General features: G+C 40.4%; 1 protein-coding gene across 8 annotated transcripts in view; it reads left to right on the forward strand.

Annotated features, from left to right (window-relative positions):
- tnr (tenascin R (restrictin, janusin)) overlaps nt 1-26,227 on the forward strand; it is a 181,506-nt gene that overhangs the window by 123,329 nt on the left and 31,950 nt on the right. For 5 of the 8 annotated variants that reach the window (XM_051953970.1, XM_051953972.1, XM_051953971.1 and 2 more), the window contains 13 exons: nt 129-272; nt 1,556-1,671; nt 5,073-5,223; nt 8,432-8,610; nt 8,920-9,010; nt 9,466-9,566; nt 10,544-10,646; nt 11,447-11,536; nt 13,344-13,477; nt 13,925-14,054; nt 16,831-17,097; nt 19,796-19,915; nt 20,313-20,456. In XM_051953970.1, coding sequence (XP_051809930.1) covers nt 129-272; nt 1,556-1,671; nt 5,073-5,223; nt 8,432-8,610; nt 8,920-9,010; nt 9,466-9,566; nt 10,544-10,646; nt 11,447-11,536; nt 13,344-13,477; nt 13,925-14,054; nt 16,831-17,097; nt 19,796-19,915; nt 20,313-20,456 — 1,770 coding nt within the window. The remainder of the gene's footprint in view (nt 1-128; nt 273-1,555; nt 1,672-5,072; nt 5,224-8,431; nt 8,611-8,919; nt 9,011-9,465; nt 9,567-10,543; nt 10,647-11,446; nt 11,537-13,343; nt 13,478-13,924; nt 14,055-16,830; nt 17,098-19,795; nt 19,916-20,312; nt 20,457-26,227) is intronic. The other 3 variants (XM_051953973.1, XM_022204973.2, XM_051953974.1) reach the window with 2 other exon arrangements.

A 26,227-nucleotide genomic window follows, 5' to 3' on the forward strand; every position in this document is an offset into this window, starting at 1 on the left:
TAGTTGAGTAGCTTTGTTGTCTCAAAATGTCTTGAAAGCACACCCAGCTTCTTCTTTTTCTTCTTCAAAAAAAGACAAAAAACCTGCATCCATGTATCAGCGTATCTTTTTGCCTGTCTTTCTGTCAGGTGTGCAGCTAGAGATAAGGATTCCAGGCAATACCACCACCTGCACTATCTCAGGGCTGGAGGCAGGCTTGGAGTACAACATCAATGTGTTTGCTGTCATTAACAACACTATCAGCGTTCCTGCCAGTATCACTGTTTGGACCTGTAAGTGTAGCAATGTGTGTTTTTTATGGGTTTTTTTTTTTGACAAAATGGTCCCATGAGAGGCTGTAGGGTGTTCTACTGAAGGCGCGTTTTCCTTTTAATTCAGCACATCAATTTACTCACACAAACTATCCGGTCTGTTGCAGTGTCGCACATGCATTCATACATTCACAGTCATTCCTGCACACGCACACACACACACACACACACCTTGTCTATTACCGTTTTGTTTTGTTAGAGCCTCCCGAAGTTGTTTCTCGGTGTTAATAGAGTGACAATGCCACCTGCTCCTCTGTGTGAACTGGTTGTGATTTTCACCTGCAACAACTGCTTAGCGTCACTCACAAACATACTGGCAAGTGTTAATGCCAGGTCATTGACCTGATAGAGAAACATGCCGGTTGCTTTCACACTTACTCAAAGTGTGCAAACTTCTCAAACCCCAGAGAAAGTAGTAGCCTATTTTTGTCGGCAACAGAATATTGTATCAGCTGTACGTAAGCTGATGGTTGGCTACGTACAGTATGCTGCTATTATTGCCATTTTTGCTGGTGAAATTGCCCTCCATTTCACAGATAAGTGAATTTAATTTAACTGATAGCAGAATTTGAAAGAACAAAGTCAATTTAGGGCAGTTACGCTTGATGCAACCATTTTTCTGTGAGGATTTGATTTATCGGGTTGTCTTTGCTAAACCTAATTCTAAAATGAAGAATTTGATTATATGAAGGGATTTTTGAGCAGAGAGCTGCCTGTGAAAATGTAATTTTAGCATTTTGATAAATCAAGGTATGTGCTAAGGTTATTTGTTTTAAACTTAGTTACTAATATTCCAGCGTTGTTATATATGTGTGTGTATATATATGACAATCTTAATTGTGAAAATAATTGCATGTGAAAGCCATTAAAAGTCCATTCAGTACATCTTAAGAAGCAGATATTATTGTTTTAATACACACATATATACACCTTATCATTCAAAAAGTTTGAGGTCATTTAGAAATGTCCTTATTTTTGAAAGAAAGGCATTTTTTTCAATGAAGAGAACATTAAATTAAAATACACTCTAGACATTGTTAAGGATGAATGTGAAAATCAATAGTGTTGGTGCAGCATCACTCATAATCAAAATAAAGTTAATGAACAGAGAAAGCGACAGAGCAGAAAAGAAAAGTGTAAGAGAAAGGTTGAGCACTGGACACCTTACTCATTAGATGAAGTCATGATTTATGGGCTGTGTGGGTCACTGAAGAACAATAATTCGTCTCTGGCTACCCCTCTAGATCTCTCCAATCCAGATGGTTTAGTGTTCAAATCCATCACAGAGACGTCGGTGGAGGTCCAGTGGCAACCTTTCTACTATTCCTTCGACGGATGGGAGATCAGCTTCATCCCCAAGGTAGAGAACAGCTGTGTGAACACTCAGCCCATGTGTTTGCTGTCTGTCCTAATGTAAGACTGCGCTGGAGAAAACTGGGAGACAGTAAAGCTGCAGTGTCCTTGTCAGACAGATGTTTCATGGTTTTAGAAAAACGCCAACAAATGACAGATTTGCTTGTGAAATATTCTTAATTGAAAAGACTTATTTTCAAATCTCACTAATGCCTATCTGTAAATGGCTTGGAATGCCTGTGTAGAAAGAGGAAGAAAAATAACCGGGTGGATTAGGTTTTCTTGGGGGTTTTCTCAACTTGAAGCCCATACCAAATTAAACAAGCGGATTGTCTTCAGCTTACTGGCTATTAGATGGATGAGCCATTAAACTCTTTTCCAGAATAACCCTTCGTAAAACCATACTAGATCAGGGTCCAAAGCCAAAAAGCAAGAACCTTTCTCTTTCTAATTCCTGCTGTAAACTCAGGTACTCTCTGAACTCTAATCTCGGCCCCTCTCACAGTAATTGGTTTTCTCCTTTAAGGTGCTCTCAGGGGAGATATCCCTTGGTCCGGCCAGGCACTAAGCCTCAAATCTGATGTTAAGATGCTTTTTTGTGTTTATTCTTGAAGCCTTTTTAAGGAAAGCAAGTTTGTGAGTGAAAAAGAACAGCAGACCTTCTAATTTTATTTTATTGCTTTTAGCCCTCAAATCCTTTTTCTTATCCCACTCATTCATGTCTCTCTGATTCTAGTGTCTTCCATCTCAATCACCCTTTCCTCCCAATCTCTTGCTCTCCCTCATCTACCACCGCTTGTGTGAGATCTGTAACCCTTTCCACCCCCCCACCCCCCCTTGAGACCACCCTCCATCTCTTTTCTTTCACCTCTCTCCTCTTCTTCATCCCTTTTCTGTACATGTTCTTTCCTCAATCTTTCTTCTCGCTTTTCCTATCTTTCTCTCTCTCCCTCTCCAGCCACAGGGGAAATCATATTATGAGTTGGCAGTCCCACCCCCCGTGGATTTAATCCAGCAGTGGGGATTGTGAATTTTGACAATCTCGTAATGGAAGTAGGCATGAAAGCTTTGGCCTATGCGAACAAACACAAAACTCACTACCCTGTAAAGAGTGAGAGAGGAAGGGTGAGCTTCGAGACCCAGCGTTAACAATGTTAGAAACAGCTACAGTCTATATCTAACATTCCAATCAAGCATTATACTGCCAGTGTTTTTGTGACACACAGCATCTTATATGTTACATTTTGCTCATAAAGTGACAAAAATGAACAATTTGGTAGATCAATATTTCTGCTAATATTAAGTATTGGGGTCACGTACAGTCATTCAAAGCATTGTTAGTATTTAATAATATCCTATTTGTGACTTTTCCATGAGGGTTGTTTCAATTTTCTTCCAAATACAGCTTATTGTTACAGTGCTTTTTCGAAATGAAATTCTTACTCGCAAGACCTCACATAATGATTAGCTTCCCTCAAGCATCTCCGCATTGTGATTCATCGTCGGGCAAGTGGTTAAATGTCAAAAGGTCAGGGCACATGATGAGGCTTAGCAAACCTCCAGTATTCTCTTTAAATAAAACGCTGTGTTCGTAAGTGATGTCTGCATAAATTATGTTAATTCAGGGTTGTAGCTAACGCTGTTCCGATTGCTCCTTGTAACTCGGTCGTTCTTGCTCTGAAGCTGCATTATGCTTAAAACGCCATGTGGTTAAGTGCATTCAAAGCTCTGAATATAGACACACTATACAAGTTTAACTTAGCCCAGTACTGTCGGAGAAACCAGTCACCAGTTTTTAACTATTGTGCTCACAGCATTATAAAATCTGACGTTTTTAAAAGAACTTTTGACTGAGGGGGCGACCCATAAAAAGGGGCTCTTGTACCCAATGCAGCGGTCACGGGCTCCAGTTGACCCATGGCCATTTGCTGCATGTCCTTCTCCCCGTGTTTTCTGCCTATCTCTCCACTCTGCGCCATAATGAAGGCAAAAATACCAAAAAAATCTAACTTTAAGAAAAAAAGACATCTTTAAAAATTCAACAGCAGCATGTTTTTTTTCTGGAAACCGCGTTGCTTTTACTTTGAATTCTCCATACACGGCATTGTCATTTGGTTTTTATTGAAACCACTTTCTTCCTTATGAAAACTGTTAAGTTTTACCGCCTTTTTATGCACCCATTACTGCCCTTAAAATACATTATGAATGATAGCAGTGAGAAACATTTTAAGAATTTTCACTCAGACTTATACATCCGTGTGAAAATTCGTAAAATCCCCTCATTCGCGACGATGCATATTTCAGTGTGCAGCTTCTTGGCTGAGAACAGGGTAGACTTTACATCATTCAAGTTTTATCATTCTTTTTCTTCATAGGGGCAAAGTAATCATAAAAAATCTGATGTCTTTGTTATATTCTCTGCTCTGAAAAATGAGAGGATTATTAGAAAGACTTTCTGCTGCTTTTTTTAGAGACATAAAATTATATGTTTTCTAACTGAACAACTTAATTGCCTTCATAAATTAGCCAAACGTATAAATGGGCAATTAAATAGTCGCACATTCTTGTCACCCATTGTCTCAATGAAATTAAAGTAATAAAAATACTAAGAACGAAGCACCAAAATCGACCCTGTCAGCACAGAGAATGATGACTAACTGTGAGCAAAACGACACAGGAGATGGGAGTGGGATATACTGTTATGGCAATTCATTTCGTTTAATTTAGCATTGCCTTCATGTAACTGCGATATTATTGAGATTGAACGCCGCGAGTTGTTGGAACATTGCTGTTGCATTTTACTGCCCACCCTTGCAATTTAGTTGAGGTGATTAAATGGATTAAATCTCTAATTACGGCTCTGATTCAGGAAAGTAGCAAGCTGTTATATGTTCTGTTTTAATACGAGCCTTCAAAGCGCAGGCGTTTGGGGATCTTGGACCAGCAGAACGTGTAACATCTGTCTGTCGGCAGGAAGTGCATTTGCAACAGTGGCTCTCTGAGAACAGCTGGGAATAGCTGGGGCTCCGTATGGATGAGTGACAGGCCTTTGGAAACGTACGGAGTGCTGCCTCTGCAGAACATGGCCTGAGAAATATCACTGTAGCATACCCATTTTTGCAAAGTAACACGGCTGGGGAATTTAATGCACTCAGCCATCCAAAAGTTTCGAAATAAGTCAAAAGAAAAGGCCACAGCATATACAGTACAGAAAAATTTACTGCATAGAAATTAGCTGCATGAGTCACTGTTTGTGTTTTAGTGGTGAGGAGCATTTTGTTTTTATCTGCCAGGTTTCTTACCTCCACTGAGAGAAGCAGTTTGTGCCGACTGTTGCTGACATTTACTCAGAAAATGCAAACAATGTGTGATAGACACGGGTCTCTTTTCACTTCTGTTTTTCCCCAGGACAACGATGGAGGGATGACAGCGCAGCTTCCCAGCACCATCACTTCTTTTGTGCAAACTGGCTTGAGGCCTGGTGAAGAGTATACAGTTAACCTGGTGGCGCTCCGAGACCAGGGCCGAAGCCAGCCAGTCACTGCTACTGTCATAACGTGTACGTATAAGTAGAAGCCGTAAACTGTTATACATAAGCCACGATTTTGCTATTTTCTGTCAAATATTTAATGCTGCCGTGTTAGATGTTCATATTAAACGTGGCCAAAGTTTCAAATGATGAGGTAAATGTACGCAAAAGTAACCCCTGTGAGCCATAAGGCTTTGGACTGCTCTGAGCATTCGGTTTTCAATGTTTTTTTTTTTTTTATATGTTTGTGCTGAGTTGACGCCAGTTCCTCATGGATATCTCTATGAGGTCATTTGCTTCAGGCGCAGCACACCCACTAAGTTAAAAATCCATGTCTTCTTAGTAAATGTATGTACAGATTCTTGCAAAACATTCTACTTTAGTCGTATTCAAAGCATGGAATGTACTGTGACATTCAAATAACTGACATAGAGAAAGTTTAAAGTCTGAGAATAACATTTTACTTGCTACATTACTGTTGTTATTTACCATAAGAGACATTTCCCGTTTCACTCGGCATTTTAGCACATTTCCACCACATTCACATTTGAACAGCAGCATATATAGAAAAAAATAATATTTGTGGCTCTTAATTAATAGACTAAATCCACTGTCAGGTCACAGAGTAAGCAGGTAATGAGCGTGATATTTACCAAACACACACACATCCTGCTGTAGCCTGTTGTTTGCAGATGTTCCTGCTGTCCAGGTTCATATTACAGATCAGATTGAGCCTCAGACTTATACAGATGGATCTGACAACTAGGCATTTTCAATCAAGACTGAGAAATTATGCTTCTTTGCAGGTTCACAGTTTGCTTTTAGAATCTCCACTCTGGCAGGAGGACGAGGTGGTGCTCACAAACAAAGCCTGCCAATCAGAAGAAAATGGGCTTTTATGAGGGGGGGAGGTTTAGAGACATATGTGCTAAAATAGTCTGTTTCAGTCAGTGGATGAATTGAGGGGCTGCATAAAGGACCTGGATAAGATCAGTAAGGATTTTTCCAAGCCATAAATGCAAAGCTACTCAGATGGAATATTTGAATAAAAATATAGATCTGTTCGTGATATGTTCCTGTTTTAAAATGCAAAGTAAATCACTCATGCATCCACTTCATTCTACATTTCATATTTAAAAAAACAGGAAGGGGACAAACACATTAAAATACCATGCAGTCCAGGACTCCAACCACCAGCAGCTGTGCATCAATAATAAATATAGAGCTGAATTATCACCGTTTTGACAACATCAACTAAAACTGAAAAGCTTCTCAGTATACCAGCAGAGGTGCCTGCATTAGATTTCACAGGTGTACCTAGAAGTGGCAGGTGAGTGTATGTCCCTGATGTAAACCTCACTGAGGAACTGGCTGCACTCCTCACCCAGCTGACACTACTTAGACAGCTGTAATGGATCCAATTCAAATCTCGTCCATAACAATTCCGACTCTGATGTCGCCAGTCAAAACATCATCAATTTCCTGTCAAGTCTTTGTTCATTTCGTGGGCTGTAATTAAGTATCGATTAATAATTCATGGCACTCTCTCATCAATTTTTCACGGCGGCCCACTCCATGACACCTTATTGGATAAAGAAAGAGGAAAAGACAAATTTGAAGTTACTAAATTATTTATAAGAAAGATTTATCCTTCCTTGGAGACGGGTGGAGCGCGATGAGGAGTCGGAGGAAAACCAGAGGGAGAGCACAGCTGATGTGGGATCTGCTTCTCAGCAACTGTCTTCCTCAGGATGTTTTCTAGGACGAGACCCAAGGGGCCAATTTCTAATACATCAAGGATCAGGGTGGACCTGCAATATGTCAAGCCTGAGTCTGGGACTTATTTAGATCTCAAAAAACTCAAGGAAAGAAGAGCAGTGGTCCAAAATCACTCAGTGTGTGAAATGTGTCTTTCACATGACTTCCCCCTGGGGCCAGCGATAGTGAATAATTACGCTATCACAGCTCAGCATGGGGCTTTCAGTTTAGAAACGTGTATGCTGAAGTATCCATTGTGGCATCCCACATTAGTCGGTTTCCCAGGATTAAATGAATCCCACACCTTTTTCAAACACAATTAAAGCACTAATTATTTCCAATTAGGCGACAGAAACTATGCCTAAATGCCACTTGATTTTCAGCTTTGAGCTTTATTTACGTGCAGTTGAATTTATTAAGAAAGGTACTGACTTGAGATGAAAAGCGCCTATATTTTTCTGGACATCTGTAAAAGCAACATATGTCAGCTACAGCTTTTATGGAACAAAGTAATTAACAGGTTAATGAAAAAAACAGCCCATTAGCTTGACTGAAATGTCTGCTTATTGGCATTGATGCTCCAGCAATGAGAACACGGAGAGAAAGTGTTTGGTGAAAACCTCTTCTGTCAAACGTTTGTGTTTCACTCATCATGCCTGATGTGTTTCAGCTCTTCACTCCTAATAAGTGTTGTTTTCTGGCAATCAGCGTGGAGAGACTTGAATCCTGGCTTATGTTTTACACCTTACACAGATAAAGCCTCGTGTCAAGTTTTACATGATTAGCTGTCAGAAGAGCTTTTACTGATAACGAATCCACATCTACGGCTGCAAAAGCTTGAACCATTAACTTTAATGCCTACTTTTTAAATTTTTTTATGAATAAGGATTTAAACTTTCCCAAACCAAAACTAAGCATCAAATGTCTATTTGGTGTTGTTAATTTTAATGCAGCTTTGCTCATTTCAGGCTGTTTTTAATTCAGGCCACATTTTTATCCAGCTTTTATCCAAACGCTTATAAAATAGTAGCTTCTTTTGTTAACAAGAAATCTGGGATATGTTTAAATTAATCAGAGTACATGTGAAATGTTCTCCAGTTTCCCCTTTATCTCCCTTTTTCTCCCTTTATCTTCAGTGTATCTGATGTCAGTGATTTCCAAACCAGGTGCTGCTCCAACGTGATGAAATGCTGAACAGGATCTCCTTGTAATTTTATAATAATTTACATTTGAGATGCGGAATTGTCAAACTCTTTGAGCAGCAAATGCACTCAAATGAGAGTGTGAAATATTAACCTAAGAGCAGGTTATACATAACCAGGAATCAAGTGTTAAATTAGCATTACAAATGTCAAATAACACTCTGTAAAATATGGAGCAATACATGGCAAGGTTGACTAGACATCACACTGTGGTGATTCGGCTTTGTTCATGGCAACAGGACACTTAATAATTCGGCTTCTTTTTTTCTTTTTTGCAGTGATTGATGGGCCTACTCAGCTGATTGTGCGAGATGTGTCAGACACTGTGGCATTTGTGGAGTGGACACCACCAAAAGCAAAGATTGATCAGATCGTGTTACGCTATGGTCTCGTGGGAGGAGAAGGGCCGCGGACCACCTTCCGCCTTCAGCCCACACTTAGCCAGTACTCTCTGCAGGTGAGTGTGTGTTTAATCATGTCCTCGGGTCACCGATGTGATCATACACTCGCATTATGGGGGCTCACCTGCCATCTGTGAGAGATAAAACCAGCCCTCACAGATAAAAAGTTTATCTTCGGGCTGAGACTTGGCTTTAGGGTCATTCTAACAAAAATAGTGTTACTTACTGGTTGAAATGTGTGTGTGTTTGTCATGCTTGTTAAATTATCTGCTCCTGTGTCTGGAGATTTTAAAAAAAGAGAGAAAAAAACATCTATGGAAAGAGATAAAACAAACTAATGTTTCTCTATTTTTTCCATTCCACAGGTTCTGCGTCCCGGCTCTCGTTACGAGGTGTCTGTGAGTGGTGTGAGGAAAGGAAACGAAAGCGGATCTATTTCCACTGAATTTACTACCGGTGAGGTCTGACAGCAAGCAGATGTGGTGATAGTGGTGTGTGTGATCCTGTGCCTGCCTCTGAGAATAGAGCAGCAATGACATATGGCCTAATGTACGCCGCACGGTTTATCTGTACTGGATAGGGTAGTGAACATCTGTTCGAGGTAGTTTTTGCTCTCGTCAAGTTTGTGCAAAAGAAAGTGTTTATGAAAATATTATTCTGATATGTTTTTCAGCTATATCTAGAGGAAAATGTTTGCATATGATGTCTATAGATCTGCTTAGATTAGTCAAATGAAGTAAAATGAGCAGAAGATGGCTGACTTGTAGCATTGATGAGGATCTGACGGATCATTAAGTCCAGTGAGCGACAGTTTAACTTGACCTGAATCTGTCTCTGATGTTGTTGAAACTGCTGATGTTTGCTTGTTCACAATCCCTGAGAATTGGTCTCAGTGTCCCCAACATTGTCAGCTTTATCATTCTTCTCAGAGATCGATGCCCCCAAGAACTTGCGGCTCGTGTCCAAGACCTCCACCACCCTTGAGCTCGAGTGGGACAACAGTGAAGCAGAGGTAATGACACATGGACCAAATTGAATCAATTATTGTTGATTTGCTTTCGGACACTTTGATGGATGGCGGGTGAGTAATGTATCTCGGGACAACAAAGTTTAGCCATTCGAATGTCAGTTTTGTATCCTCTCAATTTGTTCTTTACGAAACTGACTGTATTTTGGTGCAGCTGACTTGAAGTAGTGCTCACAGTTTCAGAAATGTTCTCAAGATTGCAGGTACCTATTACATTAAGATATGATACTCTAGACGGGCTAAATATGAGCACTTTTCTTTCAAAACATCAAATCCAGACCTCCCTGAAATGCATCCAAGCTTCTACAGGCTCTCAACGCAACCTTAGTTGCCCCTCATATCACCGTGATTACTCTGTTCACTTTGCCTCTTTTTGTAAATACAACAACTAATTTTCTTTTAATCCTCTGACATTACGGCTCTTCCTGAATGCTTGCGATAATGCAGGTTTTTATTCCTTCTCTGTGTTTTTTTTTTCCCTTGAGTACTTTATCAACCCTCACAGGTGGGTTTGTCTTTTGTTAGCTCTATAAATGCCAATAACGGAAATGGAACAAACACTTCACTGGGTGCAAATGGTCACTGAATGTTTTACTCTGAATGAGAAGGTAATAAATCATGTTGTTTCAGTCAGTAGTCGCGATGATGTTTCCAGGGCTCACTAACTGCACACCCAGACTTATGAAGCCTGTCTGTCTCCATGCCTGTTAGCACTGCATATTTATTCATCCCCATGAATCTGCACTGCAGAGTGTTGACAAAAATCCAAATATCAGACGGGGCCGAGACAAACCAAACCATTTATTCCACGAACAAAGGATGCTCCGTTAAAAATAAAGAAAATAAATGGCTTTAATTGATTCTGAAGGTCTTGTATTTCCTTCATTTTGCTGAGAAAACTTTTTCCAATGTTCCCATCAGTTTAGTGTTGTAAATATGTACATATCTATGTTTAATTGTAGGTGGAGGGCTACCAGGTGGTGTACAGCACGCTGGCAGGAGATCAGTATGATAAAGTCATCGTACCACGCAACGAGGGAGCCACCACTAAGACGACGCTCACAGGTGAGTGAAGAGGAGTGATGCGTTTTTCTTCTTTCATTCATTGCATAGTCAATTTTTTTCTTGAATTATTTATCATCAACATCTGGCTCAGTGCACTTTTTTTCCACCCCTGCTTCCTTCAGTATTATCACAGTGCATCTAATGTGCACCGAAGAAGCCAGGAAGTGCCTGTGTTTTACATGGCAGGATTATCTCCAGAACACTTGGCTGATGGGCCACTGATTGTATCTGTAGAGATGCTTGTTGTCCTGCGGGCATATTGAAAGGCTGTCAGGAAGAAGGGGTCAGCTGGGATGTTTTTTCTGAAAGGCCATAGTGCTGGAAAGGGCATGGCCTGCATAAGAATAGAAGCAAAAGGTCCTTGTGTTATTCTGTTCAGCCTTTGCGATCGATGCTCTCTCCTCTCTCGTTCCTTCTCTGTCGCTCCCGCTTTCTCCCTCCCTCACTCCCCCCCAGCAATAATCTGTCGCCTGCCCGCTTCCTTTCATTGCTCATCTCTTCATCTTCATTTCTCTGGCTTGAGAAACTCGCTGTGGATGTACGGAATTGATTTGAAACTGATCAATTATGCAGTTGGCACAAAAAAAAGATTTCTTCAGAATTCATACTGATGTACATGTAAATTTATTTAGACCTCATCACCGGTGCAGAGTTAATTGGGCTGTTAGGAAAAACTTTGTCTAATTGACTTTCACTTTGTGTGAGGAGGAGACCGTACGTCAGTGTGCGTGCCACTTTTTTCTTCCTATATTGTGTGTTAAATTACTTATTTGTTCTCCTCCTCTGTCTTTGTGCCTCAGACCTGCTTCCAGGCACTGAGTACGGCATCGGCATTTCTGCCATGAAAGGTAGCAACCAGAGTACCCCGGCAACAATGAATGCCAGGACAGGTGAGTGAATTACACTTTATCTCTGCAGTAAACAGCCAGTGATTCATTCGTGCACATAAGACACACCGAGTGGTACACAGCGCAGCATTGTAGTGGATATCTCAGCATCACAGCGGGTTAGTTTGGCCTTTTGTCATTATACTTGTAATTCTCAGTCAGCGCTGAGGTCAGTACTACCATTCCAAACTTTTGAAGTCATTTTAGTCAAATTAAGCAATTCGGATTTTGGCGAGAATCGTGCAATATTCAGGAGGTGTGTGGCTGTTTTATTATCATCGGCCTGGGTCAAAGTTCCCATTACGACATTTTAAAGCTGTAATAATGCATTCCATTTTGCTGATGGCTCTCTCTTTATCTGGGTACTTGATCAGCTATTTGAATTTTTATTGTGTTTTGAGTTGTTTGGCTGAAAGAAAAAAAAGACCCCGTTTAACCTTCTCTTTGAAATGTTACTGTGTGGAGGTGCTTCGCTAATCTTTCCCATCACGGTGACTGTCGAGCACATTTTTTCTCTAGCTGCAGTTATTTTAATGGCTGAAGGTATTTTGCACTTTGCAAAAATGACGCCTTCATTTTCCTTACAAACAAGCTCATTCGGTGCCTCTGGTCTGTGCACTCTTGTTGAACTTTTGAAAATGCACCGCAACTATCTCGTCTTTTTCAGACGGCTTTAAAGAACATGACAACACGTCCTGTAGTCCTGGCACACAGCAATGCTCACGTTACTAGAAGAGAGCTGCTCAAAGCATCATTTCCATAAACAGTTGTTTTGTTAAAGTTCTGTCTTTTTTCCTATAAAAAAAGCTTGACATAGAGCTGCAAAACACTGAAGGTTCAGACAAACAGGACAGAAAAAGATTAGCTGAGAATTAAACATCAATGATCCAGTGAGCAAGTTGGGTTATTGATGCGGGAGAAAAAGACAATCATGAAAAATTAATAATAAATAACAAAAGATGAAAGACCCGTGTGTGGGATGATTGCTAATAAGGAGGTCCTTTCAGAAAGGAACGTCCTGGCAGCAAATTGTTGCATCTCTATCAGTACTGGTCTGTTTTTTGATGTCAGCGCAGCACTACAGAAGAGGGATGTAAGGATTGTAGATAAGAGGGTATAGCAGAGGCTAATTATGAATGTAGCGTTCCTGTTAAATTTACTGCTGCAGCTTCCCATTTTAATTATTGATTAGCCTGCTAATTCTTTTTTTTCACAAACTGATTAACCATTTGGTCTATCAGAAAACTGAAAAATGGCCAGGACAATATTCTAGAGCCAAATCTGACATAAAAAGAGGACTTTGTTTGTCCAGCCAACTGTCCAAAACACAGAAATATGAAACGTCCTCTAAACAAATGTGCATCAGCTCTCGTCAACTTCACTTGTGTGAGAAAATTCTGTGGTCCCTTGAGGTTTTCAGTGACAGTATGGAGCCAGTTTTCTATCAGTAGGCTTGTATTTCGCTTTGCGCATGAAGACTCACATAGGTGACACGATGTGAAGTCCGACTACTTGTGGCACATTATTCAACCAAGCAAAAGTAGGTGAAGTCAGAGAATAGGAAAACTGGTCGCAATTAAACGCAAATGCAAACAGTGCCGCATTTAAAGGAGCATTCAAACATTAAATATATTAAATTGTTATTTGTAGCTGTCGGTGTACACCCACTCAGATGCATTCACCAGGGTAACATTGTTAATATGCACATGCAGTAGCTACTCCACCTCAATTCTGGCTGGTGTTTTGCATTTTTGCTGAAAGTGCTTCATACCACCTGTGCGTTTTAGTGAACTCCTGTTTTCCCTCTTAGGTCTGGATGTGCCATTGGATCTAACTGTGACGGCGTCTACAGACAACACCATCACTCTGGTGTGGGGCCTCGTCCAGGGCCCCATCGACCACTACAAGGTCACCTACACATCTTCCTTTGGCATCACCACTGAGGTAACGGCATTGATTGGAGCGTACATACAGCACATTGTAGAACATTTACTGTATATCGACACGCAGGTGTTCACTGGACACAAACCTGTCTACCCTGTCTGGGGGCGGCATGGCTCAGTGGGTAGAGTGGCCGTCTTGTAACTGGAAGGTTGCCGGTTCGATCCTCGGCCCGTCGTGCTCATGTCGAGGTGTCCCTGAGCAAGACACCTAACCCCTAATTGCTCCTGATGGGTTGTGGTTAGCACCTTGCATGGCAGCTCCCACCATCAGTGTGTGAATGGGTAAATGTGACATATCATCATGTAAAGCGCTTTGGATAAAAGCGCTATATAAATACAACCATTTACCCTCGTTCTGGTGAAGACCATATGAAGCTGTTATTGTGAAGCAGTGTGTAGAGAAGATCCACTGAGTCTGATCTAGTTTAACTGATCCTGTCCGTTCCAGCTGACGGTACCTAAAGATGTAACCACCACCACTCTGACAGACCTTGAGCCTGGGACTGAGTACACCATCACCGTAGCAGCAAGAAGAGGAAGGCAGCAGAGCACTGCAGCCACCATAGACGCCTTCACAGGTAGAGAGCACAGCCGTGTTTGTTTTTTGCTTAAATGTACTGAAAGGGTGTCGCTTTTATACAGCAGTAGGATCAGCTGAGACATACAATCAGAAGATACATGGTAATCAGATGGGAGTGGGATGAGATCATTTCTGTGATTGCAAACAATCTCTCTTTGTGCTTTTCAATACAACAGCTTGATACAAACTTTTTGAAACATTATCAGTTTAATCCACTCAATTATCAGAAAGAGAGAGAAATAAATTAACTCCCGAGTGTTTCTGCACTGATAAACACATTAAAGATCAGCCTGTTACTGCACAACGCTAGAGAGAAGTTCTAAAGACGACAATGTGTAATGAAGTTGAATGGTGAATATAATGAACTAAAGTGCGGCAGCAGGTAAGGTGAGTCACAACGAAAGAAAGTGGAGGACCTCAAAAGACTTTGAAGGAGCAATTAGTGGAGGTAAATTATTCAAGTCAGCTAATGAGCTTGTTACAAGCGTTTCCTAATTGCGCCTCTGTTTTGCATCTAAATGTATTTGTGTTTTTGTTTCTTCTGATTCCTGTTCAACACTGCATTCCGTCAGTTTCTGCTGTCGCTGTCTGCTCACACCGCTTAGTTCTTTTTCTCCAGACTCGCATCTCTCCATCCTACTACTGTATATGTCGGATCACCTGGCAGTCTTCTCAGCTCTGTTGGGTCTTTGTTATTTTTCACGAAAAAGTTTGATGTGATTTTCATTTGCACAAAGGACAGTGTCAAAATGATGGGCATGCGCTTACCTGCTGTCAGACTTGTCATTCTTTCCTTCACCGCTGTCATTATCATCATCTCCTTTCTTCTCCACTGTAACCATCGCGGGAGTTGTCACAATCGCATCATCAACACATCATCTCATCATAATCATCATCCTTTTGTCATCTGTCGGCTCCTTTGGTAACACCATTTTAACCATCTGGACAGAGAGATGAAGCAATGATAAAATGACAGAATGAGACAATCAGAGGAAAAATAATAAATTACCTGTCATCCTCTCTTCCGCGGTTCACTTGGTCATATTGTCGACATCTGTCTGCCTGCACTCACGTGGACTCGTGATAAGATCAAATATGAATCGTTCTTTAGAGCACCGCTGCCATCCTTTGTTTCCCTCTTTGTCAATTACAAACTATCTGCAGTCGTCATTGCTCAGATATTTATCACTGCAGTTGTGCTCCGATGTTACATTACTGGGAGAGCTCTAAAAGATTATGCATTGATTGTTCATTTCCAGTATGTATTCATTTACATAAAATTTTTTACCATATTCATTTGTATATTCATTCTCTTATTCATTTATTTACAAGATACATGGTGCATACAGACTGTAGAAATGCCTGCATCAGAAGGAATGTAGTTTATTTTCATTATCTATATGCTTGTGAAAAGTTCAGTCCATTGTAACATGTCATTAACATTATAGAATGATTTAGTATTGCACTTTCAGATGTGGTCCTTAATGAGGGGCAAGCTCCAAAAATGCTAGACTCCATATTTATCATGATGCAACCAGTAGCATATTTTCATTAGATCCTTCTCGCTGAGCAAAAGCCCTTTGAAACTCTGTTTGTTGTTCTCTTTGTAAAGATCCTCCACTCTACAGCCACAGAAGACATTACACTACTTTTGTTGTTGTTTTTTCCTACTGGCCAAGTGTATTTACCACTACAAAAGGTCACTTTATCTTCTGTCTGTGCTATGAAAAGTGTCATCAAGACCTTCAGAAGGTGGCTCACCATCTCGCATCACCTTCACTGCTTTTGTTTCTGCATCCTTTTAACTCATTAACCCTGCAAATGAGCTGTCACTTTCATCTTGACCACCTTCATCCAACCAACACCAGCATGGCCTTCACATTACACAGACACTCGCTCCTTCCGAAATATTTATCCCATGATTAAAGCGAAAAGTTTTTCCTCTGTAAAGACACTATAGTCAGGTTTGATGAGTGAGTCATTTTTTGTTTCCCATCTTTTACCGCTTCTGCAAACAAGGACACACAAGTGCAGCACTATAGAGAGCTCTATGTGATACAAATTTCTGCTGACTGTACAGGACAGCAGTGGATGTCGACAACCTGTGAAGGATAATAAAAGCTAGCGGGTCACCAAGAAGAATACAGATGCAGGCCTGTGTGTAAATAAAATGCAGGTCTCCTATGATAATCGATTATACTGTAGGGAAAACTCCACAGGTTGTCTGTAAACTGGACAAACTAGAAAAGGAGACGTCAGGATTGCTGCTTTTCCCCTGCTATTTCTATGTCCACACATGGCTAATTTAATCCAGTTCCTTGCATTTGTGGCTGTGTCAGCTGCTACACCAGTTCATATTCGTTACATCATCTCCCGTCCAGGTCGTACATTTTGACAACAACATCTGCTACTATCATCCTTTTTCCATTTTCTTATTATGAACAGTCCCATCACATCTTCATCTTAATGGTGGGTAATCTCATTAGTTTCTCTTTTTTATGAGCAATTAAATCATTACTTCCACATGATTGTGGTTTGCTCTGACTCTCACCTTCCTCATCAAGATTACACCCGAGGCTAATTTTCTCAACTGTATTATAAACGATCTGCTACACCATTCAGGACCGCTTCCATCCATCACTGCATGGCTTGTCTGTCATTTCCATAACGACGGCAACTGTGTGTTCTTTATTCATTACCATTTCCTGCTCGCAGCAGGGTTTTTACCTGTCCTTGAAAGCTCTCCGGTGACCTTTAAACCCCCATTCCTCCAGGAATCAGGCCTGTAACCCACCTCTACTTGTCAGAAGTGACTTCAGACTCTGTGTCGGTGGCGTGGAGCGCCCCAGCACCGCCCGCTGACCTCTTCATTCTGAGCTACAGCTCTGCCGACGGGACCGACACCTCTAAGGTGACACTGGACGGCTCCAAGACGAGGTCACTGGTCCAGGGGCTGCTGCCATCCACTCAGTACACCGTCAGTCTGATCACAATACAGGGGGATGTTACCTCTGAGCCCATTACAGCATCACTCACGACAGGTGAGCTGCTTGATTTCATGGAAAAGTGGTTTGAAAACAGATGAAAATAGAGACACATGAGCAGCAGAGTGCAGGTTTGTGACTTTGTATGGGGTCTGACTATATAGCTGTGCACTGTTGCATTATATCACTTCTCTCTGTGTGAATAGTGTGCATGCATTTTTCTGTTCCTGTGTTTAGAGCAACAGCTAGAAATGACTTCATGATCAGTTTAACTGCAGGCTACTTTCAAGCTTTTGAGGCAATGGTCAATAAAAAATGAAGGAAAACGACCATTGTGGTTGCTTAAAGCTTAAGTGGAATCTTTAACTGGCTCATTTTGTCTGACCAGCACTCCAAAACCCAAACAGTCACTTGTAAAATGACTTAACAAGGATTAATAATTATCAAATTGTGGGTGTTAATGTTTTTGTTGATCAGCTAACTAATTAAATGACTAACCTGTTCTGCTCTCATCACCTTAATCACATTTGTGAATAAGCTGCACGGCTCTCTGTTGGATTTATTGCAAGAGATGAGACCAGACTTTTCCTGAATCACATTTAGAACTGAGGTGGGCTCTAAGAAGGAAAGAATTTCTTCTTTTTTGGAGGAAAGTGGTGAATTTGCATATATGAGGTAAAGTGGAAATGGAAGGGAAGGCAACTCATTTTAAGAAATGGAAATACAAAGTGATTTTAAATTAAATATGTATTTGCAAAAACGCTGTTTGAGCATTTCATTTGGACAGAGCCACAGCAGAATGAGTTCTGTGATTAGAGCCTGCCTTGGAGGTTTTTCCCTTTTTTCTTTTTTTTCCAGACTAAGACAGTGACAAAAATCCTGACTTGTTTTGAGCATTGGGTATCAGATAACTGAAGTTTGCTGCAAAGATGAAGCTCGTGTCGACGGCAGGTCTGAATAATGATCCAGTGTTTATCCTGAACTCGAATTCATGATTGTAATTTTGGGGGATAGCTGAGAAACTTCAGATAAATGCTGCTCTAATGAAGAGAAGCAGAGAGGGGAACTGTTGGTGCAATCTGACAGCTCCAATTGCCGCTGTAAAATAGAGGAGAGGGACTCTGCTTGTGTGTTGTACTGGGTTTTGTCTTCTGTCTTTCCACCCATTTGAATTGATCCTTTTCTTTTCAGTCTTCTTTTTCTTTTATCTCTACTTGCCTAATCAGTCTCTATTATTTCTCTCCATTTCTCCTTATTAAAACGGTTTACTTCCAGCTGTGCTGCAATGATCCCTTCTTAACTCATTCAATATTTCTGTTAAGAAGGCAAAGCAAAGAGAATCTCTTTTTTTGTAAGAAGGGTGACAAAAAGGGAAATCATCCCAGGAGAAAGTCAGAGGAGGCTGAAGACAAATAGAGAAAATAGGAAAGCCAGCATTGAACAATGGAGGTGTTAACTTAACATCAGAGCCAGAAACACCTGCATGCTGCCACCTGATTATTGTGCCAGGTTCAAACAATACCTTGGCAGCTTGGAGGACCATCTCTCTCGCTCTCTCTCTCTTTACATTCACCCACACATAAGAAGCAGATTTTCAAAGGTGAAATTGGACGGGGATTTGTGACACGTGTTCGGTATTTCTTGCACCTGTCTTTAGACTGTGGTCATTTTTGTCTTGCTTTGATCTCACACATTTGAATGTGAGAATGATGAGAAATTGCACTTTATATAATAAGGTGTGCTTTTAGTGTTACATTAGATTTATTTGATACATCTGAAAAGTTTTGTGTTCCTGTAAGCTTTAGCCACAGTTGTAGCAGGTTTGGTCTGTCGTTTCTTGATAGTCACTCTACCACAGGTCGGTTCAAACAGCGCTTTGAAGTAACTTAGCCTCAGCTTACACAGTGCAAATATTACTGCGATCTTCCTGGGTGACGCAGTGAATAACACTACATCTCTGTCAGAACCGTTACTTCTTTACATTCATACTTTCAGGAACCTTCACGAGAAAATACATTTTCCGGCCATTATTCTTGGACACCACATTTTCCAAAGCAAACATAATTAGTAAGATATGCATGAATGAAAAATCACAGCTTGAACTAGTGCTATTGTATTTCATACAAGTAGAATTTAAATGAGTTCAATCCCAGGAGTTATAAATTGCCCCCTCTGCTCATGAATAGTAGCCATTATTCTTTTCAAAGCGGGGGAAGGGGAGTAGAGCAGTGGGTACTTTTACCTACAAACCACAACAACAGAGAGAAGTGATCGCTTTCTCTTTTTGTCTTTCTCTTATTTGAACTTTCTTACTTTTCCTACAGTCCAAATATCTCTCTATTTATTTGCCTAATAGCTATGGACTTGGTTTACCTGGTTCATGGGTTTAATTGTTTGCTCACATTGTTTTCACCATAACCTTTTCCCTGGCAGCTCAATAGTCTCAGGAGACACATAAAACACATTGTCAGCAGGGGGGATCTCCTGTTTTCAACCCCGCTCATCCTCAACACTAATACTGCCCACTGAGTTCTTTTAGCAGCATGTAGCTCGATTTTTCTCTGATAAATTTGCATTAAAAATGTATGCGCTTTGGCAGAGTAACAACTAGCAATGTAATGTAATTTTTGTAGAAATTCCTCAACTTATTTTAATGATCTACCACTACATGTAACAAAAGAACTAAAACATTCAGGCTCCTGTGTTTTACTGAGACCATATGTTAATACTTCTTTATAAATCACCTTACTTTCAGGCATGGACCCACCAAAGGAAATGATGGTGTCAGATGTGACCGAGGACTCGGTGACCATCTCTTGGATCAAACCACTGGCTCCATTTGAATACTATAAGCTCTCCTACCAGTCAGACAGAGGTAGCGTGCTCCACATTACATAATGTGATGTGCGTCTTAACTGCGTTTTAATAACATGGTACTTATTTTATCGACACACACAAAGCACACTTCTGTTGCTTGTTACAGTTAAGTGAGCTTGGCATTTGCCGCGCAGGGTCTTTCTGATGTAAGATACATTTCATAGCGGAGCACCCAGTTGCAAACTGTGTTATACCTAATTAATTCTAACATTTTATCAGTGAGCTTTAATAGAATTTTTAATTAAAATCCTACATTGATTAAATGCTTGCTCTGTGATGCAGAACACAAGCCAGTTGGCTACACAGTACACCCTGCACATGACAAAATGTAAGATTAGAGCGGAGCCAACAGTTGTGATGTTCACATGCTGGCCTCTCTCTGGTGTGTCCTGCAGGTCGAGTGGACAGCATGGTGATTGACAGCGACGTGACAAACTACACCTTGTCCAGTCTGTTTCCTGCTACCGAATATGAGATCAGTCTCAACGCTGTCAGAGGGAGTCAGGAGAGCAAAGTTGTCAGCACTTCTGTCTTCACAGGTAGGAGCTAATGGGAAAACATCATTAGCACTGTATTAAAGAGATAGCAGCAAACAGCCTGATAATCATTTAATTTCACTCGTTTAATTCATCCTGACGTGTTCACGAGGGATGACTTGTCATTTATCAGATTATTAATTTATTTATCTATTACTTTTTCCCCAATTACTTAGTAGCAAGAGATCTTTCTGTCCACCTGTCATCCTTTTTAAACCTGTCAAACGTTGTGTGTTTTTTTCTCTTGCCAGGTTTTGTACATGTAGCTATGAATAAGGATGTTACCCACCTACAAAGAACTAATCAGTTGATTGTTTCTCCAACCGGGGGATATGGTCGTTATGTCACTGAATCATAAAAGCACCACAAAAACCATGCACCATGAACCAATACAGGAATAGTGTGCAAGTACAGCGTAAAATATAGTTTACTAGTAAAACAAATGTCACATTTAAACATAAGGTGAAATTCTGTGGTAGAAGATAGAAAAATCAGCTGCAACTAATGCTTATTCTTACTGTCACTCAATGTACCAGTTATTTTGTCAGCTATCAGATTAATTCTTCATTCCATGGAATATGATTATTAGATTTTCTGCTTTCTCCAAGCCTACACTAGCTGTGTTTCCATTACCCTTAGATTTGCGCAAAATGTAAATAGCGTAATAAAAAACTGGTAATGGAAACACCGGAATTTCGAAAGAGGATTAAAATATCGCTAAAAAGTTTTGACGCTCTCATGAGGTGGTTTTTTTAGATGTTTTGATATTGAAAATATCGCAAAAGCGCAATGGAAACACTTTTTCCGCAATTATACGTCACCGGACGTGACGAACCTGGTCACATGACCAGTTCTCTCGGAGTAAACATGGCGCGGTACGTGTGGACAGAAAAGGAGACCGAGACTTTTCTTGCCATTATTCTTGAGAAAAACAGCAACAACAACAGCAGAGGAATGCAGAGTGGTCGAAGGAGATTTTGGGCGTCCATCTTCCTGCAGTGAAATCTCGCGGGATGATATTTTACGATAGTTACGATGCTTCTGCCCAGAACAACCTTCAATGGAAACACGTTCAAAGCGCAAATATACTTTGTCGAAATTTTAGAAAAATCGCTTTTATTTTGCGAAAAACTGTAATGGAAACCCAGCTAGTGATATCCTCAGTTTGCTTGTTCAGTCCAACCAACAGTCAAACTGATGGTGATCAGTTTACTGTCATATATGTCGAACTGCATATCATCACAGTTCTGAAGCTGAAACCAGACAATGTTTGGCATTTTTGCCTGAATAAATAATAATCAATTAATTATTTGCCAATACTATTGCCAGGTTGTGTCTATCATTGATTCATGGACAAATTGTAGTTGCTTTGGTAGGAATAGTGTGTTTGTGTGTATTTGCAGCAGGATTGGTTAGTAAGGCTTGACTGTACTAAAGAAAAGAAAACATTTCTCACTGCTTTAGCTGTAGTTCTGATAAAAATCCCCGCTGTCAGAGGGCAGCACAGGGGCAAAAATGTTTGCCATGTAAAATAAATGAAGAGTTTCTCCTCCCTCTCCTAGACTTTCAGACCAATTGTGCTACCCACAACAATAACAGCTGCGCACTGGGAGATATGTGCTAAAAAGAGAAACAGACTCACTTGCACACACGTACGTACACACTCACCTCACACAAAATCTGAGTGTACAGCTGACATTGCAGGAGGTGCAGTCTTTGCTGCTGCAGATGAAACTGTCCACTCCGTGACCCAGTAATTGGTAACCTACTCCCAGCTCCATCTCACTCTCCTCTATCTCTCTCTCGCCACTTTCCTCCCTTATCTCTTTATCTTTTTGACTCACTTCGATTCTTCTGTACTGTCATGCCTCCCTCTTCCTTTCCGGTTCTCTCTCTTTTCACATCCTTCTCCTCCATCTTTCTGTCTTCTATTTAATCTTTCTTTCCTTTGTTCCTTCTGTCTTTAATATTAGTCCTCTTTCTCTCTTCCCATTTCTTTCCCATTTCATAAGCGAGAAATCTCAAGTTTTCTTCCATTCAAACTTAACACTGACTCACAAGGTGGGAAACCACAACCTCGCACACGTACATGTGAGTAAGAGACTCGGTTCTTCTTTGGGAAAGATTCCCAGTAACCTAAGATTAACACACTCTTCTAGTGCTGTATGCATAATCTCCACTGTGTGTGTGAGAGAGAAGAAAACGCAAGAGAGCTAAGGAGAGCAGAGGATTGGAGAGAGACGAGGAGAGCAGAAGGTGTGTTTGCATGCCAATGAGACCTGATTCACCCGAAGTTGCCAGGTTCAAGAATCGGCGAGAAGCAAAAAAAGAAGCTCATTGTCTTGCTTTCACTCTGTTTCTCCTATCTGTCTCTCTCCTCCCCTCCAAATGCTTCATTATCTACTCCTCCTTCCAACAATCCCAGTGTACTTACAACAACCAGAGCTGTAATAACCTGAAAAAAACATAACTCCAAAGTCAAGCTTGTTAGAAATGGTAAATACTATTTTCCTCACGTTGCACAATACCCAACCAGGGACCCTTTACAACAATACATAAACAGGGGGATTTGGAAGAGTAATCCAACTCTGCCTGGCCAAGTATGTAATGACTTGAGTAACGCCTCAGTTTCTACTTACTTCACTTCCATAATCAATTACAGCGAGAGGGGCTGAAAAAGCAGGAAGCTATACTTCATTTTGCCAACACAGCAGGTACTGCTAATCTAAGATGAATTTGTAAGGCTGACACTGAATAGATGATGTGAAGCCCTGTTTAAGGGCTAATGATGCTGCTCATTAGCCACGTGTCAGGACCTCTGGTGAAGTATCACTCCTCCCAAAACTGAGTTTTGTCAAAAGACCGTTAAAGTCCTTCCTGCTTGTCTCATTTTTTAAATTTTTTATTTTTTTTTGCCTGAGCTGTCTCAAAAGAAAATAGATGAATGGAATACACATATATTTTAAATTAATGTGCTGTCAAAATAACCCACAGAATACCAATGGACACGAAATGACAAAGAACACTTTCAAAGAACCAACATATGTAAAATACTACTTCATGTCAGGGAGAGGAAATGCCACATTAAAACACACAAAGTAGAAACTAAATGAACGATATTGTACTCAGGTTCTGCTTTATAATACGCAGCTGAAAATAAAAGGAAAAAGACCAAAAAAGAAATTGACCGCTTGGTGTTAGTATCTGACAAATCTTTTTCCTTTATCTGAAAACTGTGAGGTTCTTCAGACTGGAATTGTCTTTGGTGTCCTGCAGTTTTCAGGTTAACACCGTTTCGACCCTGCTACACAATCTTAGTGCAACACGTCCACTTTTTGTGCTGCAAGGAGAAAAGCTCTCGTATATTAAAATAAAAGTGCAACTCTGGTCATATAAACTGAGTAGTCCATCATTTTGGAGACAGAGCTCCATAATGCAGAGATCTCTGTTATATCTCACACTTATGCAGAACACGGAATGCTGTGTTAATGTTATGGTAATTATTACCTCCTTTGTTAAACACATTGACTTGGAGAAAGTAATAACGGTTATTTAAACACTAGCAGCTCAGTCGTAGAGCACAACTGCACCCCATTAAAGCATAATATGTCTCATTAATACGACCTCTCATTCACCATAAAATCAAGAGCAGAATCGGAGCTGTTAGCAGGTCTATAAACATATATTTTGTGAGTTAGCTGGACTCTACAATAAATTGTTGACCGTAAATAAGCATGGTCAACTGGCGTTAATGCTCTCTGCTAAAGATTTTTTGTTGAAGAGGAAAGCGCCACTCTGAGATTTCTAAGGTTTTTCAGAAAGAACAGAATCAGACCACGAGAGAGATGAACCTCGTGCTAGCCGACTAACCAAACCCAGTACTTACTAATGGTTGTAGAAAGCAACAAATAAATTGTAGCCAGAATCATGCATTGTATATTAATTACATGAAAAGAATCTCAGGACATCCAGAGGTCTGCACATGATACTTATCTAAGTCCAACTCACCAGTTTAAGGTGAGACAAGCTGTCAACATAATGAGCCAAATGATAGAGAAGAGTTGTGATTCTTGTTCTTGTGCCATTAAGTAACATTTATTGTAGTGTCTTCAATATCAACCAAACTAAGCCTTTGATGGGGGAAAAAATCTCTGGAAAAAAAAAAGTCATTTCAGAAGTAAAACTTATAACTTGCAAACTAATTATTTGGTCTTTTCCTTTTTGACAGTTTGTCGTTTTGTTTAGTTTCCTCTGATTCTTTCCCACTGATCAGACTTTTGCCCACACTGTTGGTTTTTATGGTTACGCTGCCAGCTCTCATTTGCACTGACTTCTTTGTTTGCAGTTCTGACATGAACCTCTTGTGTGGGTTGGTTTTACTTTCATAGTTCATCTCATTAATCTTAGATCTACTTTTCCTGGCCTCAAACACAAGAAGACTCGAACTTTGCCGTTGCTATAAGGCCAACCTCTTTCTCTCTCCTGTCATGTATGATTGTGGGAATAGCAGGCTAAACGTAGGCTTGTACCTTGTTACTAACGCTAAATGTGAGCTGCAGTCAATTAGTCTGGTTTTGTAGTTTTTAAGTAATTACTACGTTCTTTGAAGATAAACTAAATACTGATTAAAATATGTACCAGTGGCATGAGTGAACCCAGTGGAAACAAAGGGTTGCAGCTGATCTTTAGTTTTTGATCCATATAATGTCATGTTTTCCCAAAAATATCCTGCTGTTTAGAATAACCAAAAATGCAACAAAGCTATACAGCAATACTTAAAATAGTGTTAGTTTTTTTTGTATGTTTTTTAATCATTTGTAGCACTTACACTGACGATTTTCACAGTATTGTTGATCGTCTTCCTTAAGCAGTGACACTAGTAAAGTAGCACTTGGCCCAGTTGACCAACTCCCACACAACGCTGGCTCAGGCACTGTACTGAGCTTTAGAAGCACTTTATGAGAGAACTATGAGTTCGTTTTTCCCGCATCTTCATTGTTACAGCTTTTATAACAATGTGGAAGGATTACTCCAGTGTTTGGAAATGCTTCACTGTGCCATTGGCACTTGGTTTTGTCATTTGCTCCGCAGTCTGTCATGTAGTCTGTGGGAACAGCAGGTTTTTACTGGAGCTGAAGCTGCCAAATTCACAATCATTATCTCACTGTCCATACTTCCATGCATTCCTGGCTTGATTTTGGCAATAGCTGGCAAATATAGAGCATTTTGGTAGCTTCCCATTAGTATGTGACCCCACCACAGCTCCATACATTAGTGAAGAAGCGGCTTTTATTGGTTTTTTTATTGATGTTTACAAACCTATTCTTTTGTCCTGAATCCAAACATGTTGTTCAGCACTGCGGTTTGACTTTCAAGTGCAACATAGAAGGCTCAAGCCTGTGATTCACCAGTGCAATCAGGAGATGGAGTGATGATTGGATTATCACAGGACTGATGAAGGAGGACGACCTGTTTATTTTTTTTTTCTTTTTTGGCCAACTCTCCTCCATCTCCACTGCCAATCTAATTGACTTGGCAAGCCTCCATGAAATTCATTTAAACCTTTTTGCAATTAAAGTAACGATTTTAATCGGGTTTGTTCATCTATCGCAACGATAAGAAAGACTCTAACTCACTTCTGTGTGCTAATGAGCGCTATTCTTTTTTTATTCTGACGAGGGCAGGGCAATATTAATTACCTCATCTGGGCAGAGCTTTGGATGGCATGCAGTGCTCTGTGTTCTCCTGCCACGCTCTCTGTCGTGCCAAAATAA

The sequence above is a fragment of the Acanthochromis polyacanthus genome, chromosome 9 (genome assembly GCF_021347895.1).
Source record: "Acanthochromis polyacanthus isolate Apoly-LR-REF ecotype Palm Island chromosome 9, KAUST_Apoly_ChrSc, whole genome shotgun sequence".
Classification (NCBI taxonomy): Eukaryota; Metazoa; Chordata; class Actinopteri; family Pomacentridae; genus Acanthochromis; species Acanthochromis polyacanthus.